The sequence below is a fragment of the Maylandia zebra genome, linkage group LG12 (assembly GCF_041146795.1).
Source record: "Maylandia zebra isolate NMK-2024a linkage group LG12, Mzebra_GT3a, whole genome shotgun sequence".
Classification (NCBI taxonomy): domain Eukaryota; kingdom Metazoa; phylum Chordata; class Actinopteri; order Cichliformes; family Cichlidae; genus Maylandia; species Maylandia zebra.
In genome coordinates this window covers 12,425,843-12,445,264 of record NC_135178.1, presented here as the reverse complement: position 1 = coordinate 12,445,264, position 19,422 = coordinate 12,425,843, and the positions used below count along the sequence as shown (strand labels likewise).

The window sequence follows — 19,422 nt, the reverse complement described above, 5'->3', positions numbered from 1 at the left end:
GACTATTTGGAGCCCATATTTAATTAATTATAGGATTTAATTATACAGCCATCCCAGTCATGTGCAGATGTACACAGCAAGAATTAATACAGTTTGTGACTGTTCAAAGCATAGACTGCGACAGGATCTTGACCTTGTCTTATAATTCAGTGATTTTGTTATAGTTCCATAGAGAGTGTCGGATAGTTGGGAAACGTGAAAGGAGTTTAAATACCTGGGATCTACCATCCAAAGCAACAGACAATGCACAAGAGAGGTAAAGAAGAGAGTGAAGGCAGGGTGGAGCGGGTGGAGGTGTGAGAGGCAGTTAGTTTGGAGACAAGAAATGACAGAAAGACAGGAGCGCAAGCTGTCAGAATTAGAAATGAATACGTGGAGACAGAGTTAGAAAGGCGACGCTGGTTGGGACATGTGCAGAGTAGAGATAGTGGGTATACTGGACAAAGATGTTGAAGATGGAGCTGCCGGCCAGGAGGAAAGGTTCAGACCGCAGAGAAGATTCACAGAGGTAGTGAAAGAGGAAAAAAACAGAGGGTTGGTGTGACAGAGGGGAATCCTAGGGATGGGATGAAATGGAGGCAGATGAGCTGCTGTTGTGACGGGAGCAGCCAAAAGAAGAAGAAAGAGAGACGGTATGGTATTGCTCCCACAAATCCCAAAGTTTTGTACATGACCTCCAACTCAGCCATGAAAAGCAGGGAAATCTGCAGCATAATAAAATCAGTGAATGTCTGTGTAAACTCATCTTATAAACATCATAAGAAAACCGAACTGCCCAATGCTCAAGTAGGTCTACGTAGTTTCTGTGTTTAGTTTGTTTCTCATGCGTCCTCAGATCTGCTCTGACACTTTGTTAGAAATGCAGATCCAAAACAGATCCATGAATATGTCATTTGTAAAGATAAAGATAGTCAAGGATTTATGTTATTGCATTGTTTTATAGAGATATACAATGTCATGCAAGTAGCTACTCAGATCAGCTAGCCAAGATGTTGGAAGTTAGAAAACTGATGAAGATGTACTGTCAATTGTACAATTACCAGTGAATGATCCAGTAGATGCACATGCATCTCATTGTCACATTAGTATGATATACAACGTAATCCAAAAACAACATTACCTGGAGCAGTGATGCAGCAATGACATGACACTTGTGTTATTAAGTCAAAGAACATGTTATTCTTTCAGATATCAAGGGATAGTGCATAAAAATAGTTTAAATACTCTTTTAATTAATTGCCTCGCTTAAAACATCAGAGGAAACAGCAGACTTTTATTTCCATGGCAAAAACAGTCTTTTACTCGTTTGGCACGTTTGACACATATCCAGGAACACCTCTTGTTGCTCGAACGTGTCTACTTGGCACTGAGATCCACCACCAGGTGCTGGTAGGCTAGGGTGTTGCCTTTGAAGCTGGCGGCAAGCAGGATATCCTTGTTGTCCACGGACACCAAATTGAACCCCCTTGGGGCTCTCATGTTGAGCTCTTGGAAGGGCTGAAAGCGCTGAGTGAGGTCATCCCACAGGTATACCCTGGAGAAGGAGAAATCGCTTCCAAGAATGAGGTACTGGCGAAGGCCCACGATGAAAGGGTACACTGCCATTGAGCCCCTGGAGGGGAGAGTCTGGATTTCCACAAAACGCTGCCCTTCCCAGCGGAGGATCTTGGAGTCACCGATGAAGCGTGTTAGACAGAGGTAAAGAACTTTCCTCACCCAGAAGTGCTTAACCATCTGTACATCGGCCAGCTCTGTGATCTGCGAGTGGAAAGCAAACTGTTTTTGGCTTCGGTTCCACTGGTAAACCACCGGTGGTTGAGAGGCGCTGGAGAGGATGAGATGAGGCTTTCCCCCAACGTCAAGGAACTCGACGTGGGTGTCTCGATGCCAGGGATGGAGGGACTGGTGGGAGTAGAAACCGTTGCTGTACCACCGATAAATGCTAGTGGAGCCCGCCTTGGAGCTGTCTGCTACCACAAAGTACCATTCGCCGTCCAGCTGGAAGGTCTCCACAAAGTTGGGCTTCCTTACTCGACTGGTGTCAATGTCTTGGATCTTTACAAAGCGCTGCGGGTCCTCTTCCCACCTGTGTTAGCAGAAATGCTGTCAGTGCATTCCCAAAACTTTAAACAATTAGCTCAAAAAGTTAGATGAGTGGTTCACTGACTCTTTTATCACATCTTTGATAAAGGTAAGAGCAGCAGGTCAGCTTAGCCTTGCAGAAAAGCTGCAAAGCATCAGTAATTTTAGGCTATGAGGTGAAAATATTTTGATAAAACCTTGTGTGACTGGTTGCTTCATCTGGCAGCAGATCACAGATCTGACGAGTCTGTTTTACATTATAAAGGTAAAAATACACCTGCCAAGCAGTATTTATTTTTCAAACAAACTGCAGCTTGTACTGCTGAACGCTCACTGTAACTGACAGCTTACTGCTAACACGACTGCTTCTTGCCACAAGCCACTAACCGCAGCCTTAGCTAGGGTGCAGTGTGGCTATTGAGAGGTGGGTCAGCTGTTTGCTCCTCTTGGCAAGTGTTGCGGACTGCAGAGTCTAATGAATGGAGCCTGAGCTACTCCATTTGCACTCTGAACTTGGTCAAGCTTCATCCTTGTACCTACCTCTCAGAAATCTTTTTCACTTGTGTGAAGGCTTTCTGCCAGAAAGGCTTTGCAAAGACAGGAGAGGTAGTACATAAAGAGACAAACGTGCCCACATTAGAATGACATAATAGTGGATAAATGGCAAATGCGGGTTTGAATTCCACTGTAAACCTAAATTTAGTGTTGATTTTTTTTTCAAAAGATCTGTGTTTCAGTTTTCAGACACAGTTTAAGAACCAAAAGTACTTGGATAAGTTTAGGCAACAAAACTATTGGTTAGGGTTAAGAAAGAATCATTGTTTGGGCTAAAACAGACCCCATTCACACTCTTAACCAAGTGTCAGAAAAACCTGGCATAAAGTTCTAAAGACAATATTGACCTGTGTGTGTGGATCTGTGGCGTTCCTGCACTATTTAAAGCTCCACTGATTCTCCCTGTTTCCCTGTATTTACTCAAGCTTCAAATTTACCCAGCAGATATTAGAGTGGAGTTACTCTCTCAAAAATAAAGGGAAATAAAGCACTATGTACTTAGCTGCTCATATTTAATATACTGGAGACATTTTACAGGTCACCAGTGGTATGTGAGAAATAACTAACAAATCTTACTTGTATATGTGAGATCCACCGAAAAGTTGAGCCACGACCATGTAAAGTGTGTTGTTAATCACCACGGGTTTGCAGTACACGGCGGAACGAGCTTCAAGAGAGACACACGGAAGTCAAAAAACATCAGGACCCGTTCCTTAACACAGCGCTGTACACACTCATATGCCTTCATCCTCAGCAACTTACAGGTAATGTTGTGAAACCTCCTGAAAACCATTTCCACGTGATCCCATATATACAGGGTGCAGAACCCCGAATCAGGCTGAGCAAAGGCCACAAACTGATCTCCATTGAACTCATAGGACTCAACTGACACAGAGTGGAAAGGGAAGGTTTCGTACACTGCAAAATCTGTAGGAGGAGAAACCAGAGGCAGCGTCATGGCCAGAGACATAAGAGAAGTCTAAGTAGTCAGTCAGGAGTTCAGTCTTAGTAGTCTAATAAAAGATTAAGGTTAAACCTGCACTGATGCAGTTGAAGTCTCGTGGTGTAAGGTCGCGGATTCTGCGTCCTTGGAATTCAAAGGGGCTGGCGCAGTAGATGGCGGGAACAGAAGTGTTGGTCTTCTCCATCCAGTCTACAAGCCACTTGATTTTACAGTCACAGCGGAAAGAGTTCCCACGCAGGTCTCTAAGTAGCAGGTGGGGATCAGGGAAAACATGTGAAGTTCAGTCTTGAAAGCTCAAACTTAAATCTTTCAGCAAAGAGTGCAAATCAAACAGTTCATTTTTTAAAAACACGTGTGTGTTTCAAACAAGAACCGAAATAGAAACAAAGCTCATGCTCCAGTCAGACAGCTCTGTGGACCATTTGGCTGGAGTGTGGCGCTCCACTGAGGCCTTGGGGGAATCTGAGCAAACCACTGTTCATAGTGACAGACTGTAGGGTCAAAGCACTCGAGATGTTGAGGCAGATTTCAGTGTGGGCGCACTTACAGATCTGTGAGGATGTCTAGATGTTTGAAGAGATCTCTGGGCAGCTGCTGCAGGTTGTTGTTTGAGAGAGAGCTGAAAAAACAGTTGTCATCGTGTCGTGATTTGTAGTAAGCAGTTGGCTGCGTTAGTTGCATAAATGCATAGATTATTAGCTCGGTCGTGTTGCTAAGTAACAGGTTCTTTATTGGAAAGCGTTACCAGAAAAGTACTCACAGATGAGTCAGAGATTTGAGTCCTCTGAAGGTATGCTTCGAGAGAGCCTGAATGTCGTTGTTCTCAATGAACCTGAGGAGGGAACAAATTATTCATATGTCACACAGTGATGTTAAACTCTGAAATTCAGCCATTCGTCATTGGACGGAGGCTGTAGCAGCAGCAGGGTTTTCAGGGATTAGTCAATTTTTTTCAAGGGCTGACTTTTTCTTTTGTGTTGTATTTTTTGTATTGGATGTATTCTTATTGAATGGTCCTTGTATTAACTGCAAGGAATTGAAACACTAAATGTTAAAAAATATATTTCCGTCTTAGCTTTATCTGATTAAAACCCACAGTCTTACAGAGAGCTCTGTGTTCAGCATCATCTGATCCTGTTCTGTCTTTGTCTATTGATATCCGAGGACATGCTGTACATCATATGCAGACTCTCTGGCTGGATATGATATTATTACTTTATTAGAATTCACAGCGGGTAGCGATGGTACTGGCACTGATGCAGGCCAGCAGCCTGAGGCATAGCCATCATGGAAAGCTGCACACCCCAGAGCATCAGCTAACGACTCTCTAAAGCTCATCGATTCACAGATGGCATATTCAGCTTGATCACACTGCAGAAGCAAAACACTTGCTGTCGCGGGCAAATTTATTTTCTGGTTTACTTTTGGCGTTCTTTGCAATACTGCGGAATTCTGTGCAGATTACTGTTATGCACTTCACTGAGAAATAAGATGCCCTCTATGGAGGACCGTTACTGACTAAATGAATATATTTGGGATTGAATTAGTTAATTATTGTATAACATTGAAACTGCTTCTGTATTTATTTAGTTATATATTTTTTTCCATTGACTTTTATCCATCAAATTATTATCTAAAAGTAATTTGTTTACGTAGCTACTTATGTACTATTTTCACATTGCCTTTTTATTTCCCCAAAACTGTTAATAAAACGTATTTCTGTGTTTTATTTTTACACTTTTGCTTTGCTATCTAAAGAGAAAAATGAATTCTTTAATCAAAGTGTGAAAATAAATATGGAAATGAATACAAATATAAAGAAATATAGACACAAACTGAAACAAACCTGCTAATGTCTCCTACATTTTATGTTGGGTTTTTAAAATTATTTATTTATTTGTTAGTTTTGCCGTTGTGGTCCTCCATATAAAAGACTTACTTTATAGACATAGTTTAATGAATCCCTGACAGCTCCAATGAAATAATTATTTTTAAACATAATGTAACAGTAGCACAGTAAGATTCAGTTTATTAGTTTGGAAAATATGTTATTTCTATTTAAAAAATACAGCGCTGTGCAAAACTCCTCATTTCTTTATGTTTTACCAAGAAATGGGAGGGGCAGCGATTTATTGAAATGGGCAAACATAAAAGAAATATGGAAATGGAGTATATAAGGAAAACACAATATATATTTATACAATGAAAAATCAATATTTGGTATGATAATAGTTCTCCAGGCTTCTTGAAAGACATTCAAAGTTCTTCTTTGGATGTTTGCTGCCTTTTGTTCTGATCTCTGTCACCATGATCCCATGCTGATTCAATAAGGTTGAGGTTCAGTGGTGGCCAATCCATGACCGATACTGTTGCAGTATCTTTTACCTGTCCAGGTATGTTTTCACTGCATTGGAAGTGTCATATTTTGAAATTAATTCTTTTCTGAACTGTCTGCTATGACTGGAAACACACAGTGTTATGACTGACACAGGGACCAGTCAGGAAAGTAGAATATAGAAAGGTTTGTGAGAAAAAGGAGGTCTGAGAGATTTTGGGATACCAACTGACTGTGAGCTTTGAAAGTAATGAGCAAAATATTTTTTTTCGCTTAGTTTAATGGCAACCCATTAAATTTAGACTTAGTGATGATCTGTTCTGCAGAGTTGTGTACCATTTGGAGCTGATGAATGAGTTTTTTAAGTAGACCGACGAGAATGGCATTAAAAATAATCCAAAGAAAAAGGCGTAGTCTGGAAATGTCACACAGGTGGAAGAAGGCTGACAGTAAATAATCACTGAGGTGGGCAGCAAACGAGAGAGTATTGTCCAAGATGAATCCAAGACTTTTGACACTTGTACAAGTGTGGACCCAACAACTATCTATAGAGACAACAAAAGGGTAGATTTTTGAAAGAGATTACTTTGAGCCAATAAGGATAACTTCACTTTTATTGCCATTTAGTTTGACCTGATTGATTGCCATCCAAGTGGTGATGGCTTATAGGCAGGTGGTGGGGATAAAAGGGGGAACGTATGTGTTGGGTTTTTGGAAACATAAAGTTGTGTTTCATCAGCATAGAAATAAAACTGTATTCCAAAATTAGAAATAATAAATTATAAATAAATTCTGAATAAATTCTGAAAGTATTACAAATTATGAGTCCCAGCATCTCTGAGGGACACCATGTGTGAATGAGGCTGATAGAGAGCCTTGAACAAACTGTTTCCTGTTAGAAAAGTAGGATGTGAACCATTGTAGTCCTGTGTCCTGGATTCCAATGCTGGCAGTCATTCTAACAGAGGATGGAGAATTATATCAAAATTGGGACTGAATGTCAAGGAGGATGAGGATGATGAGAAGCATGGGATCTAATCCAAAAAAGAGGTCACCAGTGATTTTAACAAGAGCTGTTTGAGGTTATTGAATATAAGGTTATTCCATTTGTCTCATCCAAGCTGAGTAATTTGTTGATTAGGCAGTATCTGTAAGTATTGAGCCAATCTACATGCACAGGCAATTCAATTTTCTTAGACAGCCTTTTGAGTCATCCCACAGGTTTAGGCTGGCAGAGCTCAGAGGTTGATCATGAAGAAGACTCTGACAGTGCGGGTTTTAAATAGATCCAGCGAGTTGAATGCACAGGTTAAACTGTAATCATAGTCATTTACCAAAGCAGCAGCAGAAATAAAGGGTGAGGAAATAATTAAACTGGTGAGTGTGGTGAGATTAATGCTTTTGAGGGGGAAGTGTCATGTTTCTGTTGAGATTTTTTAGAGGCAAAATATTGTCACAGAGGGTAAGCTTTGAACTGAGATGGGAAACTCCACAGCATTAAAATGAAAAGGTGTGACCCCAGAACGGCAGACTAAATCGAGCATATAGCCCTTAATGTGGGCAGGAAGATGAACACATTTTCAAACAGATCTAACAAAGATTGAAGCTATCCAGGGTGAAAATAAAATCTTGTCCAGAAGCATCAATAGCTTTATTAAGATTAATATTAAAATTATATCTGTGAGTAACTACATAAAGGTCAGCAAAATTGTTTAGTGAGTTTGGTAATAAAACACTAAACAAAGAAAACAAAATATTTCAGGTACAAGGACTGAACTGAAAATGAGAGAAAAAGCAGCCAATGTCCAAAAAAAACAAAGAAACTTTCAAAAGACTTTCAGAAAGCCTGGAGAACTATTGATCAAGACAACTTTGGGAAATCACAAGAAAATCTGGAAGCAAAATATACAGAAATGAGGGGTGACTGGAGATTTTTGCTCTGTACTATACAAACTCTTGTTTTAAAACAAAAACCAAAGATACCATTTTTGTTATCAGTGCATATAAGACAGTAAACTGAAATATGATACTACAATGAATTTTATTGCTTTAAAGACTAAATTAATAAAATAAAAGTAATTTGCAAATGAGGAAAGTGAGACACTCACAGGTACTGCAGGTGAGCCAGACCAGCAAAAGCATCATCAGCTATAGTAGTGAAGGTGTTGGAATTCAAGAGTCTGCGCAAAGAAGGAAAAGTTAAATCACCTTACTGTTAGAGTTCTACATGTCCAACAACAGAAGACACAAAGCAGCTGGTTGCCATTTAAAGTGTTAAAAAAAAACAACCAAAAAAAGCCAATGTCCTGCTATCCTAAAACGATTTGTCACAATTTCAGTGTGTAAATCTCAATGCAAGGCAAATGTTTTGAACAATAACACATTAGGACTATAAGGAGACGCACAAATGCAGATGTGCACACGAGCGCCTTACTTATGATTGCATCTGAGGACATAAAGGCCCTTTTGTTTAGAAGAGCACAAGTGAAGGGAGTCAGTCATTGGCAATGACACTGATACAGAGCCACTTAACCCTTATTACTTGCGCTGTCACCACTGTTTTCAATAACCATTCATTTCTAGTACAGTGGCTCAAGTCCTTTCATTGTCCCTGCTAAACAAAAGATGCCCGCGTGCTGTATGAAAGCGTACCTGTGTGACAAAGCGCCGTGACAGCGTGTGTGCGTTTTATAAAGGGGGTAATAGCTGTACACTGGTTGCTTGAGAGCTTGTGAGTCAAAAGTTTGCAATGTTGTGCAGTTTTAAGGGTGTAGCGTGGTCAGGCAACTCACAGGAACTGCAGCAAGTGAAGGTGTGAGAAGGCTCCCTCAGGGATCGTAGTGAAGGCTGCGTTCACCATTGTCCTGTGTAGACAAACAACAGCAGATGTCATCAGATGTGTCACACGCCATGTTTGTGTCTAAGGGTTGAAAACACCAGATTTTTAATATTTCTTTGTCATTTTATAAGCCTGTCATCTTTGCCTGTCATGTGCTTGCAGCTTGAATTGCAGTCGTGGCTGCATCATTCGATAGGCCAACAGAACTTTACTTTTTTCTCTTACTAAATGAGGGCACCACCACCAGCCCGTGCTCTTCAATTCCCTTGACCCAACAGTCAAACACCAGTGATGGGGGTTAACATCATCAGCGCCTTGTAACCTTTTCGGTGAAACATAACCTTGCCCCAGTCAAGCTTTCACTCCTCATTATTTGTGCTCCATTTACCGAGCAGCTCTCTGTGCCCTCTTCAAGATTAAATCTCTCAGAGGAGAAGCAGGTCTCCTGCAGTGAGAGAGGGGAGCTATTGTTAGTATTCCTCCCTGGAGCTTGATAGGATTTTTACTGCCATGCTCCCTCAACTAAGTTTACCATGCCTTCGCCGTAAAGGGACATTATTGTCACTGTTACATAATACTGCCAATGCAGAGGCGAGCTGCATTGTGAAAACATCAGCAGGAGACGCACCTTTGTTCACTTTAAAGTAACTAAAAGGCAAGCGAGGGGTTTTTCATGCATCATTACATAACGCAGGGTGACATCAGTGATGTAGCCGTCGGTGCCAGCCTGCAGACTGCCGAGATTTCACACAGGTTAAGATAAAGATGCTTCTGCTGAGCGAGAGGGAAACATATAAACAGAGAACTCACAGAGAGATGATTCCAGGGGGGAAACTCTTGGGGATAGCCTTGGTATCCACACAGAAGGCACTGTCTTTGGTGCAGGAACAGGTTGCAGGGCAGCGGGGTATCTTTGGGGCTCTCCTGCTGTCTGACTGCCCCGGCAGGCAGAGAAACAGACACAGAACCGACAAGCAGGCTAGCCTCACCCATCTTGGTCCGATTTCCAGCATCGTTGGTCGGGAGGAAAGGGGAGCTGTCTGAGTGAGCTTCTTCTTAAAGTTTTAGATCAGTAGCAAGTGGCGTGTTTGAGAGGCGGTGGTCAGCCTGCCTACAACACAAGCGCACAAAAGACAGAGAAAGAGAGAGAGAGAGATAAGATGGGATGTGGGTGAGAGAGGAAAGGAAGGTAGAAAGGAGGGCGAATAAGGGTAAGCCTGTGTATCCTCGGTGGGCGTGGGTGCTCTGCAGCCTCCCTGGATCTGTGCAGTCTTTTTCTGTGTCTCTGTCAGGAGCTGCTGCCAGGATGCACACTGCAGGAATGATGAGCGAGGCTGCTTTCTCTCCACCAGGACCTGTTTGCAGTGCCGCTGACAGTGAATTATTTACTATTACGCATGCAGAAAACCTCTAAAACAGCGGCAGCAGCAGGGAGAGACGGGATAAAGATGAGAGGGTCTTGTAGAAGACGTCTCATCAGGTGCAGAATCCTGTCAAGCTTCTGCAGTCAGGAGAGCAGACAAGGAGGCATCAAAGACACAGGCAATATGTGCGTGCATGACTTCATGTGTCAGTGGTTGTATGTGTGGGAGGGTGTTTTTATTCTGTCTGCTTCTAAACAGCAGCCAGTGCTGAGATTTCTCTTATTTTGAAGGTATTAAAATAAACATGACTCAAAAAGAAGGAAGAAAAAAGTGAGAAGGAGAATATGAATGCTACCCAATATACAGAAGTGTATTATTATGTTATGAAATAATCTGAAATGAGTTTCTCAATCTCGGCAGTCAAATGTGTAAGTAAACAGGAAAAAGTGTAATCAGTAACAACAATGGCTGAAAAACAAACCCTTGTTTTTTGTGTGTTATTGCTACAGATTGTTTATATGGTGATACACGTTGCTTTAATATATTCAAATACATAATGCAGGTAATGGGGATCAGAATAAACAAATGTGCAATTACAAATATAAGAAAAGTGTACTATTTATTTGTGTTGACACAACTAAAACCACTGTCTACACAGCAATTACCCTAAAAGTAAGTTCCATCACCTAATTTTTTAGGTGAGCTTTAGATGTTCAAAAAAGCGTTTTCAATTAAATAATAAATTGAAATCTTGATTGCTTAAATGTTGTAAAACACATGCTGCTAAATGCAATAAAATGCACAATGGGAGCTGTAAGAGTCTCTCTTTGTGCCTTTCTACAAAAACAAATATTTTTTTCTCTAGAATATTTTCATTTTGTTTATCAAAAGAAGTAGCAACAGGATTATGAAGATAATCATCTAATATCTGATAAACATCAGATTGCCAGCGTGAATTAGACGCAATCCCTGTCAAACGCAGTACTGCCTCCAGACACCAGGTGGTGCTGTTGTCAATAAAATGTACAGCATGTTTAGGGCTGTCAGCTGCACTGTGGCCAAGTAGCTGGTGGCAGGGGCTGCAACCTCAGTGCCAGGCATTACCAGCTTTCCTGCACAACGACTCTGTTGTCACAAGTGCAGAGACCCTGCGACGTGCTGTCTGTCCAGGTCTCAGCACATTGTTCCCAACCCAGACGCACAGCATGTGGTTTTAATCATCTGATTCAAAGCAGCAGCTCTTTGTACTTTTTTTTTAAGTAGAGGGTAACTCTTAACAGACACATGTAACCAAAAGTGTGATTTTGCTTTTGTTTTTTCAGTCCCATATTCTCTTCTGATTTACTGTGTGAAACACAATCAAACCCATTACTTGATGTCCAAAAGCAGAAAATACCAAAAAATGTCTGAATGGGGCATATATTTGTTTTGCCTTGGGACAGTCTGATTCATATCTATGAGCAGCTTCTAAAGAGTGTAGTGTTTTTGAAAATCTTCAAACTTGTGAAGCTGCAGCAACAGCTTTCGAGAAGCAGTTACAAAGTTGGGTGGTGTCTCTTTTGTGCCTCATCCAGTTTAGGAATGCCATTTCCTGTACATTAGCTATTTTTATTGTTTATTTTCTTTTGTACTCCATGTGGCGTGTTTGCACTTGTCTCATTTTTTTTGTGCTAACTGTATTTGTAGATTTATGCAAGTTATGCCAAGTCAGGAGCAGTTAAGTCCTTGCAGAGCTCCACCCAATCCGAAACCTCCGGTGGGAACCAGCATAATTGCATGGCATAAAGAAGGGAGCATGAAACAGCAGCTGGAAACCCTAACATGGCCCATGCGGAGGAATCTGAAATGCCGCTGAGCTTAATCCACAAAATTCTCCCCATACAAGTGTACTTAGTAAATCATAGGTCTCGGTTTTAAATACTGTTTTGGAAAAATGTGCTGTGTGAATTCAGTCGATCATGACATCAGAGCATGCATGATTTCAGTGTCTTAAACAATGAACCCTTAAAAAATTAAACACTGAATTGCTTTGTTTGCCAAGACATAGATGAGAAGTCTTCCAGTCAGCTTTAGTCATGATGTGAGTGTACCCACAGCAGGCTTTTAGTTCGGCTTAGAACAAAGTATCACTCAGTTTTAGAAGTGCATCAAAGTGGCACCGAGCTTACAATCTACAGTACTGTGCAAAAAAAAATGTCGCCCCTCATTTCTTTATATTTTGCTTTGAGAAGTGATGTTGAGCAATAGTTCTCCAGGTGTACTGCAAAGTTGATCTTTGGATATTGGCTGCTTTTTCACTCATTGTGAGTCCAGTCCTTGTATCTGACCCTTTCTCAAAGGAATCTTTTTTGTTTGTCAAGCCACTTAACACTGACCTGTGGCTCAATCAAGCATTTAAAAAAGGCACCTAAATCAAGGGATTGGCAAAGAAGCTAATTTAAATTGTATCTTTGTTGTTAGCAGACTAAATTATTTATTCCAAATTCTTTAGTTTAATCCATGAAAAAAATGCCAAAGATAACACAGTCTGACAGCTTTAAAATATTATTTTCTTATCAACAAGATTACTCACGAGGACATATTAGCCAGAAACGTGGCTCGGGATTTTAGGGTGGAGTGCAGTGTGTTTTTAAAACATTCAAATTGTCAGCAGTATTTACAGAGGAGGTCAGGGGAGAGGTACAGCAGTGTCTACAGCCATATGTAAAACACAGTGGAGGCTCTGTCATAGTTTGTGCAGTCAGATTTTGATTACCGGTAACCATGTAGTACCAATAAGTGTCAGATTGGCAGTGGTTTCATCCTTCAGCATGCTAATCATCCCAACATACTGCTAATGCAGGAAAAGCATACCTATAGAAAAATACACACACGTATTATTGAAGCAGTGTGGCTGTGTTGAAGAATAACTGTGGTCATACCTAATATTGACTTTCAAGCTTATTAGAACTTTGCAAACTCTGTTTTTTCACATATATACTGTATACATACATGGAAATCCGTGTATGTTTGCATGTTTCAGTAAACTGCCGCACCTACTTCCTATTTCCCTAGCAAAATATAAAGAAACGAGGGGTGGGTCAAGAGTGTTACACAGCACTGTGAATCTCAACAAGAAGCAAATAATACTACAGCTTTTGTGTGTGTGTCATCATTTGTTTAATATCACATCTCTACCCATTTTTAGCCCTCCTTTTGGTCTCTGCCTATTCCAGAGGAATATATCCCTGTCTGCTTGTTTCTGGCTGCGATTAAAGCAGTTCAAATGAAGCTGTGCATAACATTTGTGGCCTATATAGCAAACACTGAGCAAAAACTGTCTATAAAACACTATTAAACAGAAAAAAGTTGCACACTGTCGCATCATTTTCACTTTTAATTCTTCATAGTTTTGTTTCAATTAGTTAGTTATAGCCAGCAGAAATAAATAATTTGATATTTTTTCTCATAAGACGAGTAGAACATGAATAATCCAAGGCTTATTCTGTAACTGCATTAACAGCCCCGAGGATAAACTTCGAGGACTGTGCTTCTACAGGCAGTGCACCCTTAGCACATCTCTCAGTCAGGAATTATATGGAATTAACAGCTGTGCCTTTTGAACTGCTTTGTTTCATATCAGCCCTTCGGGCAATCAAGGAAAGTTCAGCCAAGTTACCACTCACTCTGAGAGCTCAACATTAAGAGGAACACTTGCTGAGTTTGGCAAAAATTAGTCATTGAACATTACAAGTGTTCTCGTCTGCCAAACTCTCACCATCCCATTATATCCTCTGCTGTCTGGCACGAAGGTGTTCTAAAGTCCAGACTTTTCACCTCTTCTCCCCAAAGCCCTGCCTTACCGGGAATCAACCCTATTTGGACAACTGGAACTTTACGTCACAACTTGAACAGCGTCCCCGTTCTCCTCCGTTTCAAACCCACATCCCATTCTGATTATGTGCCAAGCAGCCTGAAAAGACCTCTCTGTCACTCTGTTTCAATTTCTGTTTGGTTTTCATAGTTTGGCATGGTGACTGTTCAGGAAAAGGCAAAGAGAAAAAAAACTGAGTAGGAGGAGAGGTGAAATTTGCTTCACCTCAGTTCTTTTCAGGGAAAATCAGAACCGCTCCAGGCAGCGGATTCACAAAACTGTCAAGGCTTCAGTCAAACGTGCGCACACGCAGACACGGCGCAGCGTGTGCACTTCCTCTGGAATTCTTTACACGAGTTGATTAACAGAGATAGACAAGGGCACAAATAAACAGGGGATTCTGAGGCATTAAATCATTAACTTCATCTTCAGGTGTCTCCATGAGGCCGTCGGCCGATTCATGCCAGTAACTGAGTTGGCTGAATTTGAGGACAAGCTGACGTCAGGTCTGGTGAGTCAGGAGCCATTGATGCATTCACACGTGACCAAAAATTCAATAAGTTAGTAAGTGTCTGTCACAACAGGCCACACGAATATATCACGTTTGAACCTGTCTTCGACGGCCAATCGCAGAGTCGCAAACATGCCAGTAAAACTGATAATCATTTTATATAAGACAATAAAGCTAGAGCTCTCAGTCAGGTGTTACTACTCCAACTAAGCCAGTGAAATGGAAAGCAAGGGACAGAGCACAAGCAGGCTGGATACTTTCAAGGTTTCCTCCCAAACTGTGCCAAGAAAACAACCATTCCAAATTGCTCTAATTCCTTGCCCTGCTATCTCTAAGTGAGGCACAGTCGCTGGAAGGTATGTCAGCCCATCTCATCCTAGGCTCAATTCAATTAAAGAGAGTACAAAGACATATGGCTCAGGGGCAAGTGATATGATTAGAGTCTTCTGTACGAGGACGCCGCAGCTTTGATTCATACCCTCTTTCATTTGGTCACTCACAGTGTGAGTGTGTGTGTGTGTGGGGGGGGGGGGGTATTTGGTGCTGAAACAACTAAGCTCTCCCAGGTGGACCTGTAAAAGGCTTGCTGAGCTAACCTCCTACAATCAGCTCGTCATGTTGTCATTGTCTTCTCACTGGAAACCGGCTGCAGACAAGAAAATGCTACATATTTTTCAGTTTATCATCAGTCTGTCATATTGAGACCTTGAGCGTCAGGAAAATCCTCTTAAACTCAAGACTGTGCTACTGTCTTGGTTTCCATTCCTCACAATGCAGAGGAGCAACTGTACCCCGTACCCCCGCCCTTCGAGCGGAGCTGCCATAAAAGACAAGCGATACGCCTCTTGGGACAGGGATGTGTCGGAGGAATGCGTGTGCAGGTATCCTGCCGCCTGTGGGGACTGTGGAGGAAGACCCGGCACGCCAGTTGATCTCGCTTGATAAAGGCCCTGACAGGCCCAGATTATATGTCTCAGCCTGGAGGAGGTGTCTGTGTCTCATTCCTGTGCTGAAGAAAGTCGATCTGGTGGGAAAGAGGCGGGACCATGCCTGTAGGCGTCAGTTTTTCTATGGACGCCAACACACACACACACACCTTGTCAGGCAGGCACCACTGCCACTACCCCCTCTCCACCCCTCTGCAAGCTTAACACCAAACAAACACACTCACCCATCTCATTTACCTGACCACACCTGTGCCTCAAGACGCCATGAATATTCTTTGGACAAATCATGACAGACATACAAAAGACTGCATTTTGTTTGTTTGTTTTCAGTTTTTTTTAATGCAGGCTTTATTTGGTAAAGTATACACTATGACTAAAGTCACTCAAATCATAGTGACTTTAACGCTTACACTTGAAAAACTACTAATAATGCTTCCCAGCTTTCTGTCACATAGTGCAGGCATACCTGGTACTTACACTCAAAAAAGTGAAATTTGGTGGTTATTGCATTTACAAGACTCTAACATGTAATTTAAACACAATGAATTTATGTTTCTAAGGTGAACGTAATAAAATCATATAGGATCTACATGAAATTTACCAACTTAGCACCTCTTAAATTTATTCTTGTTGATATGACATGATAAAATCTAACAAGAGTGGTTAGCTGCCTTAAAGACTTGCGATGTGAGATTCTAAACAACAAGAGGCAGGAAAGCACATGGTTTGCTTCGTGGTCATCTTGGAAAGGTAAGAGTGAATCTATCTTCATCCATCTTGATGAAAATACTTTTTGCACAAAGGTATCATTAGTTTGTCGATTCTTTTCAGTTCTATTTATTCACATTTGTTTTTTTGTTTTTAAAAAACAACAACAAATATCTGTTCGTTTATGCCATTCTAGCTAGCTAACACGTTATTGGAAGAATATAGCACAATGTCATGCTAGCATGATAGCCTAATATGAAAGACTTAGCTACTCCAAATATAGATATTGTTTATAACTTAACCTCTGCACATAAGCTAGTTTGGCTCTACCACAGAGACTGTTGTGATAAATTTACATTTTACGTGTGGGTTGTTGAAATTTGTAAGTTTGTAAGTTGCAACTGATGGACAGTGGTTTATTTAACAATTTATGTGTTTTTAGTACACTGAGGAGGAAAGACAAAACATGAACAGATATGTTTTCCTGTTTTTTAATTTTTTTGAAATTAAATATTTTTCTACTTAATAAACTTGCAGACTTGCAGTTCCCTCCTGTAAAGATAATAAATGTTTAATCTTATCAGGTGGTGAAAGGTCTGGAGAGCTGGCAGGCCAGTTCATCAAATTCAAGGTGAGCTAATATTTTTCTTAAAAATGATCACATTCCCATGTTATGTCACTTACAAATGTATTCATTTGTAAGTGACATGTAGTTTTGAGACCAAGAAAACATTGCATTCTGATTTTATGTACACATCATCTAAACTTTCTTGAATTGGGGGTATGGCTTGATTAAATTAATACACAAAGTAAAAAACAATATTAAAATGACAGACTTGTCTAAAATGCATAAATACTATTTGAAAAGATTAAGACTGTAAAACAATAGCCTCTGTATTTCTCACAAATTCCTGGTAATTCAACTAAAAGTTCTTTAATCCCACTGCTAGGTCGTTGAGATGGATTTCCGTATATATTTGTTTTTTTCCCCCTCTGTGTATAAAGACTGATGCTGTTGAAATCAGAAGAGAATACATCGCCAAAGGTCTTTGCGTGTACCTGAATGAAGATCCTGAGAAGCTGGTGAAGGATTACCTGGTATGTTAACTTGCCTGTATCCTTAACTAAGGAGACGATCAAAGATAAGCTTGAACTACATACAAAAAGTTTCAGGGGATGGGGTTTTCCTGTAAATTACCGGTGGCTGTAAAAAATGACCTTTTAAAATAGGAAAAGTAAGAGCTTTATGTTTCTCACTGGATACTACACGCACCATTCTTGAGTGTTTTATACTAACCTTATTATAATATCATTATAATAACCTCATTCATACACACATTCATACAAGATTTTTATGTAACATTTACACTTCAATGGATGTATCAGGAGCAACTTGGGGTTCAGTATGTTACCCATTGATAGTTTTAGTATCAGATTAGAGAAGCCAGGGATTAAACCAGTAGACAACTTGCTCTATCTCCTGTGCCACAGTCACCCCTATCACAAGATTTTGAAAGACAGGGCATTGTTGAGGTATTGAATGAACTTCTCTTGAGTCAGGAAAAATATCGGGCAGTCATTTTTGATTACATTTACATTATTATAAAGCTTGAATGAATAAAGCTTTTAGGTATTTTACATTAATGTAAAACAGATATGTACTTTTAAAACGGTTTGCAATGGATATTAGTGAGAAATCCTTATCTTTTTTTTTTGTTTGTTTTATTGTTACAGGAAGTTGATAAAAGCATCGCCACTGCCATAGCAGAGACAGTCTTTAGCATCTGTGTCTTTCGATCAGAGGGTGCGGAGCCTGGCGATGACCCTCAGGATGTTATCATTGTTCTAGAGGGGGTGGAAGTGATGGGTGAGTTGGGCAATGTAGTTTTTGCAGTGACAATGTTGCTTGGTCTGGTCTATTCACTGAACCTGAGCTACCCTCTGGAACTCAGGTACACCTTTGAGGTCCTGCAGAAGATTCTTATGGAATTAGATGCACACGAACTATACGTTATGTGAAATTTGCTATAAATTCAATAAATTGGAGAAAACAAAAAGATGTGTATGACAAATTTTTAGATGTAATAGTGAAATCTATGTTAACCAGACTCTAGACTTTGTTAAATGCTCCAAAAAATTACTCTTTAAATTAACTTAAAATAATCATGGAAAGAATTTCCATGTGCTTAAATTGCTTTCTATTAGCATTAAAGACTTGTGTTGGAATAACTTAATTTGTATGAGTTGGTTCAACTCAATTAACTTAAGCTGGGACCAAATTTAGTAAATTAGTTGGAGAAAACCTACTGAATTGAGTTGGAACAAAACTCTTCAAGTTGGATCAACACTATTGAAATATATTGGATCAAAATGCAGTAAATACGTTGATTCATCAATCTTTAATTAAGTTGGTCCAACATGAGTGCATTAAGTTGGAGTAACAGAATTGCATAGTGCTAAAATAAAGCAATTTAATCACGTGGAAATTCTTTCCATGATTTTTTTATGTTCATTTGAAGAGTTATTTTTTTGAGTGTACAACATTCTCTCTCCTTACCTTTAAAACCCTGCGCTCATCCACTTGTTGCCATTAGTCTTGTTGTGATCCTCTGCACCTACATTTAAGTACCAGTAACAACCGCCAAGGACTAAGTAAGTACCCGATCCATACATCAAAGTGATACTGTAAATCACCGGCATTATTATAAAGTGCTGTAGCCCACACACGGAGCACTTTATAACTGCTTTGAAAAATGGGCTAACAGGAGACTGGTTTTATTTTACAGCCTGTGTGCAGTTAAAAATAATATCAGGAAGCTGTTAAAAATAGATGAAATATATAGATATAGTAAAAACACTGTAGCAGATCCTAAATGAATACTGTCAGTGTTTTACATTTTTTGTTTAAATACAGTGTGTTGCTGTCATTTTACATGCAGCAGTGTGTATGTTGGGTCATTTATGTAAACAATGCTGGTTCAAAAGGTCAGACTGGAAATTGCAGGAAAGTGCTGTTATAGGCGTATTTCTCCAGAGTTATCAGGACATTTAGATACTTAAAGAGCAGGAGGCAACAGACCTACAATCACCAGACACTTTATTAGGTACACCTTGCTAGTGCTGGGTTGGACTGCCTTTTGCCTCCAGAGCTGTCTTAATTCTTTGTGGCAAAAATTCAACATTGAGCTGGAAACATTCCTCAGAGATTTCCCACAGTTGCTGCAGGTTTGCTGGCTGCACATCCATGATGCAAATCTTCCTTTC

General features: G+C 40.3%; 2 protein-coding genes across 2 annotated transcripts; one reads left to right on the top strand and one right to left on the bottom strand.

The window, feature by feature from the left end:
* Positions 1-3: 3 nt before the first annotated feature.
* Positions 4-10,336, bottom strand: lgi3 (leucine-rich repeat LGI family, member 3). Its single transcript, XM_004544117.5, has 9 exons — positions 9,586-10,336; positions 8,729-8,800; positions 8,045-8,116; positions 4,362-4,433; positions 4,149-4,220; positions 3,674-3,843; positions 3,400-3,564; positions 3,214-3,304; positions 4-2,086 (listed from the first exon to the last, which is right to left on the bottom strand). The coding sequence occupies exons 1-9, from the start codon at positions 9,786-9,788 to the stop codon at positions 1,357-1,359; spliced, it is 1,647 nt and encodes a 548-aa protein (XP_004544174.1). The 5' UTR covers positions 9,789-10,336; the 3' UTR covers positions 4-1,356.
* Positions 10,337-15,274: 4,938 nt separating this feature from the next.
* On the top strand, positions 15,275-18,177 carry LOC143421401 (uncharacterized). The gene is made up of 5 exons (XM_076890509.1): positions 15,275-15,384; positions 16,109-16,200; positions 16,743-16,789; positions 17,164-17,256; positions 17,893-18,177. Exons 1-5 carry the CDS (start codon positions 15,275-15,277, stop codon positions 18,175-18,177), a joined length of 627 nt encoding a protein of 208 aa, XP_076746624.1.
* The last annotated feature ends 1,245 nt before the right edge of the window (positions 18,178-19,422 follow it).

What these genes read in the sequence shown, in the direction of transcription:
- lgi3 (XM_004544117.5), bottom strand. Translation starts at nt 9,788, where the DNA reads ATGCTGGAAATCGGACCAAGATGGGTGAGGCTAGCCTGCTTGTCGGTT. An exon ending in CTTCACTTGCTGCAGTTCCT is followed by an intron (nt 8,117 to 8,728) that starts GTGAGTTGCCTG and finishes TTCTTTGCGCAG; the next exon opens with ACTCTTGAATTCCAACACCT. An exon ending in CTAGACATCCTCACAGATCT is followed by an intron (nt 3,844 to 4,148) that starts GTAAGTGCGCCC and finishes CCTGCTACTTAG; the next exon opens with AGACCTGCGTGGGAACTCTT.
- LOC143421401 (XM_076890509.1), top strand. Translation starts at nt 15,275, where the DNA reads ATGCAGAGGAGCAACTGTACCCCGTACCCCCGCCCTTCGAGCGGAGCT. An exon ending in GCCAGTTCATCAAATTCAAG is followed by an intron (nt 16,790 to 17,163) that starts GTGAGCTAATAT and finishes CTGTGTATAAAG; the next exon opens with ACTGATGCTGTTGAAATCAG. An exon ending in AGCTGGTGAAGGATTACCTG is followed by an intron (nt 17,257 to 17,892) that starts GTATGTTAACTT and finishes TTATTGTTACAG; the next exon opens with GAAGTTGATAAAAGCATCGC.